General features: G+C 37.2%; 1 protein-coding gene across 2 annotated transcripts; it reads left to right on the top strand.

Annotated features, from left to right (window-relative positions):
• Nucleotides 1-1,260: 1,260 nt before the first annotated feature.
• Nucleotides 1,261-8,264, top strand: LOC141915126 (centromere/kinetochore protein zw10 homolog). Of its 2 annotated transcripts, none has more exons than XM_074806540.1 (8): nt 1,261-1,339; nt 1,818-1,881; nt 2,055-2,257; nt 2,350-3,482; nt 3,560-3,738; nt 4,149-4,358; nt 4,630-4,761; nt 4,954-8,264. In XM_074806540.1, the coding sequence occupies exons 2-8, from the start codon at nt 1,827-1,829 to the stop codon at nt 5,325-5,327; spliced, it is 2,286 nt and encodes a 761-aa protein (XP_074662641.1). In that variant the 5' UTR covers nt 1,261-1,339; nt 1,818-1,826; the 3' UTR covers nt 5,328-8,264. The 2 variants fall into 2 exon arrangements, with proteins under 2 accessions (XP_074662641.1, XP_074662640.1); XM_074806539.1 differs by having other exon boundaries at nt 1,291-1,339; nt 1,821-1,881.
• The last annotated feature ends 1,230 nt before the right edge of the window (nt 8,265-9,494 follow it).

The following is a 9,494-nucleotide window of genomic DNA, read 5'->3' as shown; positions in this document are numbered from 1 at the left end:
ATTTCAAATCGATCATAAATCACGGGAAATATTTTCAAAACACCCGTAAATGTGTAACATAAGGTCGCGTAATAATCGTTTCAAATTATTCAATCGATTTATATATTGTATATTTCTAGGATAGTTGTTTCTTTTTGCCACTCAATAAGCCGCGAATCGCCATTGTTTCAAAACGACTCGACGACAACTTTTCGGAGCGCCATTCTGAATCCGCTTCAAAAATTGTTTCCCGATGCAATCCAAACTTACATTTATCATCAGTCGCGTCCTTATTTCTATGTTATTCGATCTAATGCGTTTTGATTTGAGTTATGACTTTTTCCCAAGAGGATTGATGGCGACTTGGTCGAAAAAAATTTGATATTCGGAACCTTCTTCTCCATCTTCGCCCGCAACAAGGAATACTCGACGCTGATTGGCTGAGGCGTTCCGGCTCTGCGCACCGGGTATCCAGAACGAGACCAGTCTCGCTCTAGTTGTCAGAACGGTTGGGTTCGAAACACTATTCGTGACCGCGCCCAACAAACGGCCCTACAATCCGCCTGCATCCATCCATCCTTTTTAGATAAATTATATTCATTGATCACAGATGTCTGCCATTACCGTAGCATCGTTGACGCGGTCATTTCCGCGGCGAATTGCAGATCTGGACAATTTTTTACCTGTATTGGACACTGTGACCAAGATCTTCCTGACTATCCTTCGGGAAAAAGAACACGTGCGTTTTCAACTCAATCCACAAAAAGCCTTAAGTCGCCAACCAAAATGACTTTGATTGCAGCAGCCCGTGCCGATGCTGGTTCCAGCCTATGGCAGCGCGAGTGACCCTCAGAATTTTTCACCCCTAAATTAGCAGGACCGCCTGTACATAATATTTTTTGCATGTCAAGATCACGAACGACAATGAGGACGGACAGGATGTCAAAATGTAATTCTATATATCATTAGTTGGGATTTCGCTTTAGAGTAGCACGACTCCCATGAAAATGTTTAATGTTTTGTAAACGTGTCGCACAGTCGTTTCTTTAAATATCGTAGGATTCGAACCTTATGTTAGGTAATCAGCTTTAGGCCTATTAGGCTTCAATATTGTATAAAACTGATACGATTCAGCCAAATGTGTATTCTTTAAAAAGACGTTAGATTATATCAAGGAACACCAGTTGAGAAGCTTACAAAATTATTTGAAAAAAAAATACCATTTGCTTGGCGCCAGTATTAATCGGGATTCGACACCGATACGGTCGATTCAGTGTGTGACATTGGCCATTTTACGTGGCAGTAGCAAATAAGAAATTGTATTAGTTTCACTGATAATTGAAGACATTCTAGTGAAAATGTAAATAAACTGGACCTATAAGTTTTATATCATTTGCAACAATGTACAAACAGCATTTATCTGTACTTTCATAATGGCCGCTACACCACCCTGGTCGAAACTGTTGAGTTGTGTGCACAGTTTCAAATCAATTCAATTTGTTGACAACAATATCAGATCCATCCATCTCACGTAAATTCAGTATTCAAACGACCAGCTATCATCATTATTCCAATCCCAATCCTAGTGTATTGACGATTTGTAGTGCGGGTCAATGATGCTGCAGCCGTAATGTTATTATTGTCAAAAAAGTGACAAGTCCTGTTCGACTTAGTGTTACTGTTAGTTACACTACACTTACAGCCAGCCCACCCCAGTCCCTGCCTGGAAAATCTTTCGTTTAATCACACGAATCATTGAAAAATTGCTTCCAACACGCCTGCCTTTCATTACTGTACTTGAAAAAATGGAAAATATTTGACTATCATTACATTTTCAGCAGTTCAAGATGTCAGAAGGAGGAGCTCCTTCGTTCTTCATTCAAGAAGTGCTTGCATCTGCAGGTAATTACTAACTACTAAATTGGTCCTGAATAGATATGGTTATAGGCCTATTCAGTTGTATCCCAGTAATTCATTTGCTGTTCCTTGATAAGACAAGACACTTATTAATCCATATTCTATACGCTATTTATTCGCAATGTTCTATAATCATTTCATTCCTATTTCATCTGAAGGTAAAGCTGAAAAAGAAGATATCAATGAAAAAGTTGAAAAACTCGCTAATCAAATAGCAGATGTGAAATATGAAGTGTACGAGTCTTTACGCAGTCAATACGATGACTTCATTCCGAATCTAACAGCAACTTTGGAACTTTCCAATCAAGTGAAATCTATTTCTGAAGATATGCAAACACTTACCGATAGGATTGAAAAAGAGGTAACTATTGTATTTACTTCTTTCTTTTAGGCTCTTTTGTGTACCTTGAGATTTATTTTCTATGCAGTGCATCATTGAATTTTTAATTCCAGATTCAAATGCAGTTGAACATGTCAACAAGTGAGTTTCAAAATTTGTCGAGTCGCCTCCAAGAATCCAATGGCATTTTAGAAGTTCTCGATAAACTAGTTCAGGTACACGATGCTCTACAGATGACGAATAGAGCTCTGAAAAGCAAAGAATTTGTCGTAGCTGCCGAGTATTTAGAAAAAACTAACAAAGTTCTCATCGGTTCAGAGCAGACAGGACAAAACGAAATCACTATATTGAAGGCTTTAAAGACAGAGTATATCGTGCAGAAAGAAAAACTGCCGTACGATCTTGGAGAAGCTTGGAATGAATGTGTTTCGTGGATTATACCTCAAGTAATCGAAGGTGAACGCATTACAACATTGAATGTTCGTAATAGCGCCGATTCGAGAAAAATGATCGGAAGTGTATTGCAAGGAATGTCTATCGTGAACATCTTGACGGCAAAAATGAAAGTATTCGCAGATCGCGTCATGATGCACATGATTCAACCAGTTTTGAATTGTAATCAGAGTAATGTAACAGCGTCAGAGAAATCCGATTTAGCAGTCCTTGCCACGGAGCATTCTACGTCGAAAGATAAGGATGCCTCTAAACCTGCAGACGCATTTGCTAAAATTGGAGAAATTTTGAAATTTATCAACAAGAATATATTCTCTTGTATACCATCTGGTGCAAATGAACGTCATTCAGCCATTAAAGTTTTCGGAGATTTGCTGAGTCGACAACTTCTCGATTCGTTGATCGCAGACTGTTTAAGTTCATCGATTCCCAGCAGCAGTGAAGATTTACCAGGGTATGAAGCTGTTGTGAAATTGACTGTTGAATTCGAAGATGGTTTACGAAAAATGGGAATTATCAGTGAAGAATGCTCGACATTAACGGATTATGTGAACAATGTAAACGTATTATTCGCTAACAAAAAATGCCAGGAACTGTTAGAAAAAGCGCGTTCATTAATGTCATCGGAGATTCATAATATGATAAAAGTTTCTGAAACGGACTGTAATATCGTTGGTAGTTCTGTAGAATTGAATTCAAGCAAGGCAAAGAAAGCGAAAAATGTGGATGAAAATTGCACTTCAAATTCCACACTTAGTACATGTTTATTTAAATTACCAGAGTTTTATATTAGGTAAACAATCACTGAAATGAGACTAATGAAAATAACAGGAATCGTGATTTACAAAGTACATGTATTTTCTATTTCAGTGATTGGGTTCAGGAACTGATGCAATTGGCTTACTCTACCCTCCATGAAGCTTGCGCAGGGTGCACTGAAAACTGTGCTATTCAGCTATTTTATTCTGTTCGAAATATGTTCGATATGTACTGCTGTGTTGTTCCTGCTTTTCATAAACAGAGTCTCGAAACATTGCCGCAACAGTCGGGTAAGTTTTGATTCGAAAGCGCAGGTATCTCTATAGAAAAAACAGCAACATAGCAGAAGCTGGATATGGTAGTTGGTATGGTCTTACATATCAATATACAATAATACATAAGGAAGTCAGAAAAATTATTTTGTTTTTGTCCGAGTTAGTCAAAAGGCTGAGTTAGCCATGTCCAATTAAGGCAAGGATTACTACATGAGATTCCAAACTGACTGACTGGTATCAAATTTAACCCATGGGCTAACTCAATTTATTTTCACTTGGCTAAGCCCCTACGTAAAAGTTAATACCAGTCTATAAAACTGGGGCCAGTTGATCAGATGTGACTTGAGCACCTACTAAATTGATAATTGTATTTCATGATATCAAAATTTTCATAGTGTTTTATAGGAATGATTTTGTCTTTCCAGCACTTCATCATAACAACTGTATGTACATCGCTCATCATTTGACCGTTCTCGGACATCAGTTCGCTACTAAATTACCAAAGTTATTGCAAGATTGCAATCCAACATTTGTTGATTTTGTTCCGAAGATTCGCCAGCTCGGGGTTGATTATTTCCAGGCCCAGATGACGCGACAACGGAATCAGATGTTTGAATATCTCCAAGCTGCTCAAGGTTTGTGGATTTGACTTATAGTACCTTTTCCCAAATCCTAAGATATTGCCAAAAAGAATGTTGGTTGTAGCAGACCCAATTTCATAGAAGTATCTACTCTTTAAGACTACTCTTTAAAATATTAAAGTACTCTCAAAATCAGAATAACTTATTATTCATTTTCAATTGAGTTACTATTTTTGATGTCAAGTTACTCTCATTTTTGGTGAAAACTACTACAATTGGAGAAACCAGATAGTTCTGATGTAGATGAATTACTTTCTATTGACAGGTTTTGTAAATGCCTCGGATATGAATTATGAAGACTGTGAACGTGCTATCAAACAGGTTTTGTTTCAACTCAGCCATTTGCAGAAAGTCTGGCAACCCGTTCTTCCTGAGAAGATGTACAGAAAATCAATGGGTATGTCACAGACAGTGTTTCCATCTACTGTTGAAATACATAACCTAAAATCTCGAATAGAATGAATTGTTGAGACCAATAGAGTAGTTTATTACTTTCTAACCAAAATAAAAACTCATAGTACTCAAATTCTCGAAATTTATTTATCAGGATTTAATGGTTATAAATTCTACAATTTGAAATATTTTTCAGCAATATTATTGAACTCCGTGATCGTTCACATTATTTCAAGTTTGACAAGCCTCGAAGATATTTCTGCCGATGATGCCTCACAACTGTTCAGCCTCTTGAACAACATCTCAGGAAAAGCCCCTTCATTCTTTCAAACAACGGAAAAAGACCAAGCAGAGGCCATGGCATCTTTACAAAAATATGCACCTAAATGGATGAAATTTAAGGAAATTATTGCTCTTTTAGATTCAGGGCTTGTAGAAGTAACAGATCGCTGGGCTGATGGCAAAGGTCCGTTAGCTAATGAATGTAGTCCATCCGAAGTAAGACAGTTAGTTCGTGCATTGTTTCAAAACACTGAAGTTCGAGCTTCTGTTCTGATGAAAATTAAGTAATTGGATTTAACACTTGATGTTATATGATATATGGCCGAGTTCTCATGAATCTGTTTGACCATTGTTCTATTTAACAATAGGTACATGTATATATGAGCTTGTATCATTGTATAAACTTGCGCATACATGTATTATGTTTTTTAGCCCACTCGAGACGTTACCTCGGCTGGCTCTCGCATTCATATTAGTTTTCATTCCAGAGATTTGATAATTGTTATGAATATGATACTGGCAATATTAATTTTGATGATTGTTCCCTCATATTACCACAGTCTAACTCAACCAGTACTGCAGACTCTTTCATTGCCCGTGCTATCTATGACACAATATGAAATGAAAATTATCTTATAATGCATTTTAATCATACTCCCGACCACTTTACATTGAGATTGAATGGTATATCTAGGGGCTGACTACGTGTTCTGTCTTATCACATAACTTGACCTCTTGTGCCCACGAAAATCGCTATGACCATGTTTGCCTCAATATCCTTCAGTTTTTTATACGTCAATTCAGATGTCTTTGTAAAGTTTTGTAAATAGATTTGTGTCCAATAATCGGGTATTGATCTTCAGCTGAAGTGAGCGTGGGTAAATATGATTGTAAGGAGACGCCTTTTAAACGGAATTTGTGTCAAATAATCAGTTATTTCATTTTCAGCCAAAACAAATGGGTCCGAGACATATTTTTACTAGTGCTATACTTGTCCAGTAATAGGCCCACTTTAAAACTATGATCGATTTATAGATTTCAATGTCATGGTGTTAAAAGTAGGACATCTACCCGGACAACTTCAAAAATGATATTTAGAGTCTTGACATTTCTCCAATCAAAAATATGTCACCTACGCAAAAATACCGATATCTCTCAAGGTAAAAGGATATCAGTATATGTTTGTAGTTTTCTCTGTTACAATTGCCACTCCAAATAGTTTTTTTTCAAATTATGTAAATCAATGGAATTATACATAAAGCATGTGCGCTTACAAAAACAGGCAAAAATACGTAGTGTCTCGGAGAACATATTTTTTTAGGTATGTCTGAATTTACGAGACGATCGTAATACCGTGTAGTCTATCAGTTGTATATTTTTTTCAGCTCATATGAAACGTGTATTTTTTCTTCATTTGTATGAAAGGGATGTTTCGCCATCTAGTTATGTCACCTTATACTAGTTACCAGGTTGCATGTGAAAAAGATTCCTACCGATTTTCAACGAAGCTTAATACTACCCGAAGAAAAGGATTCCCTCGTATTGATATCCTATCTCGCAATCCAATGTGCATCCTTGGACAGGATCGAGGATCCTAGGATACATATTAATCCAGGCTTGAGGGCTGGATGTAGGGGGTCTTGTTAGACTTGCACAAGTTTAAATTTATTGAGGGCCTTTTTCATTTTGTCAACAAACAAAATATCGGTATATTTCAGAGAGGATGTACGCTGGATATTATTGCCTTTTTGGACGTGACAAATTAGTTACAGAAATTGTCACCATATAATACAGTTGGGGGTGTACGTTTTTGATAAGCCCCTCGGTGCGAAAGTTGCCTAATATTGCCTTTTTGGACGACGTGCCCTTTTTGAGATGTGAACAGTTCTTCAGAATTAGCCCCTGGATCCGCCCTGCTCATTACTGTTATATGACAAAATTTCAAGCGTAGAAAGGTATAGTTCAATACTTAACTACATGTACTTCTCACACTACAAGCATTATCTATAATCATAAACAACGCACAAGGGCAAAAAAGTCCCGCGTAACGGTAAATACTTGGAAAAGTCAAATTCCATTAATCTTTGTGGAACTTAAAGAAACCGCAACTTGGCCGCGATGATTCAGCGTCTGATCGTCGAATCTAGCGATGGTCATCAGTCGAAAAGGCCGGAGTTATTTTTTCAAATTATTGCCGAAACCATTCGTCGATCAATAAATCTCGAATTGTCAGCCAGGACCCAGTTTTACGGTTTAACAATATATTCGATCGGTTTAAAAAGTACATGTATAACGCCTAATTTTATGTTCAATCCTTCAGAACCTCTATAAGAAACGCACTGCAGGGTACAAAATGGCAGTTCTGACTTCAAGTGTGATCCAGCAGGTCCTCAATTATTAAACAAAAATATTAAACAAATCCAAGTCAGAGAAATTGTCAGGACTTTGTTGGCTTCTTTCTGTTTCAAAAAAAACTTGCTCAGATATCCAAAACAAATCGCCTGATTCCAGATTCAGGACGTGCAAATGATTCCAAATAAAACGTAGCCGCTCGAAATTAATAAAAATTGCATCAAAATAGCAACAATTATCCAAGGTCTTAAACTTACATCAGTCCATCTCCAAGACCAACTAGAAATCAGATATTTCCCAAGTATCAATTAAAAAGATTCCCCTCAAGGAGTTTCTGAAACAAAGATAAGAAGCAGGAGTGGATGTGCACTTCGTCAATATTGCCGTTTCAAAATTACAATTACGTAATTGTGTAAATTGGCGTTTTATTTTGTTGATTACCTAAATTTTATGGCTTATTGAAATGAATGAATTTTCATGTCTTTTAATTGACAATGAATTGTAGTGGCGTTTCGGGTAGCTTGCGAGTAATTGTGCTCAACGCTAGAGTTCGCTCTGTCTAGCCTCTACCTACGAGCAATTATCTCAATCATCTCAGTTGAGATAATTGCTCGTGGCCTCTACATACATATAGCAGGTCGGACATCTTAAATATTGAATGTATAGGTAAAAATCCGCGAGGTCACGGTTATTAGAAATTCCCAATAATTCGTTTTAGTGTCCATGGTTCTACTATCGATGTATCGTAACTCGTATCGTAGGCGCAAAGTCTAGTGTTTTTTATGGGTGCGTTAAGTTTTGTTGCATGTTATGTCGATTTTCAATGGTATCCGTTAAAACGGATTGTTATCAATGCTTGCTTGTGTGAAGCTGTACCATGCAAAATGTAAATGAATAAAAACTTATATGTACTACATAATGCGTTTGTAAGTAGGACGGTCATTTTGAATTGCCTTCGTTTATCTGGTATAAAATGTTTTGAATAGCTAGCTATTGGAAACATCATAAATAATACTGATAAGCTTTTTCAACAAGGATATTGTCCGGTCATCGCGATTACGCGCTGCATAGCGTAACTATCGTGTATATTAGATTGAGTTCACACTGGGGTCATTTTTCGAACAGCTTGGAATATATGTATTATATATTATGCATATACGTTAAGTAATAATGAGGCAATCATAGCTCCAGCTGGTTCGGATGCGAAGGTGAACTTGACCATCTGGTGCATCGGATCATATTTGACTATCGTCGAAATGCTTATGCAATATCCTCGTCATTGGCGATGCATCGTGCGATATCCTGTCATGACTGTCGGGTCATGACCATTGTCAGACGTCCAGGCACACGGTGATCTATGGGATTTGAATTAGACATGGATTATGTGCTTCGTGAATAAGCTGAATTAATGACACAACTTCTTTTCTTTTGTGGTCAACTTAAATTCCTTTCATGCGTCGGAAATGCCCTGGGCAAGTAAACTGACCAGCATTTGCCATCGAGATCGGCCTTGTTAATTGTTCGAATTAAATGTTTGTGGTTCATTGTGCCTGGATTTGAAAGACCGCAGACGAAAGGGGACAACTTCCTGTATTTCACGCAATCTCGTCAAATACATCATTCCATCGGTGCTGGTCCAGTCGACACGATAATAAAAGTACATTCACACAGGCCCATTTCGGTTACGATATTTCAAAATTGATTTCTGTCAAGATAGAAATTGTTAACCATATTCAATTCGGAAATTTGAATCTTATAAGAAAATCGATTAAGGCAATACCCCCCTAAAACAAAACCTAATGTTTTTGAAGAGGGATGAAATATAAAGTGTCATTTCAAGTTATTTCGTAATTGATTCGTAGCAGATATACGTTTCGTCTTTTCTCGTCCGCAAGAAAACAATATTTAAAACAACTTGAAACTTTACGCATGAAAATCTTATAAGACCCTTCACCTGGAGTTCATTTATTTGAAAATGACGACAACGAAAACTCAACACGAAGTAGACACTGCATTAGCTGCACTGAACGAACACCGCAAAAGGTCTTACAACAACGAAAAAGCATGAAAAAAGAAATTTATCCTCTATCCACGTGTCTGTTG

Source organism: Tubulanus polymorphus, chromosome 1 (genome assembly GCF_964204645.1).
Source record: "Tubulanus polymorphus chromosome 1, tnTubPoly1.2, whole genome shotgun sequence".
In the NCBI taxonomy this organism is placed as follows: Eukaryota; Metazoa; Nemertea; class Palaeonemertea; order Tubulaniformes; family Tubulanidae; genus Tubulanus; species Tubulanus polymorphus.
The sequence above is the reverse complement of the archived record's forward strand: the minus strand, read 5'-3'. Positions and strand labels throughout refer to the sequence as shown.

Excerpts from the sequence above, each read along its gene's own strand:
- LOC141915126 (XM_074806540.1), top strand. The coding sequence starts at position 1,827 with ATGTCAGAAGGAGGAGCTCCTTCGTTCTTCATTCAAGAAGTGCTTGCA. Across the intron at positions 1,882-2,054 it reads AGAAGTGCTTGCATCTGCAG|GTAAAGCTGAAAAAGAAGAT; the intron begins GTAATTACTAAC and ends TTTCATCTGAAG. Across the intron at positions 4,762-4,953 it reads GATGTACAGAAAATCAATGG|CAATATTATTGAACTCCGTG; the intron begins GTATGTCACAGA and ends AATATTTTTCAG.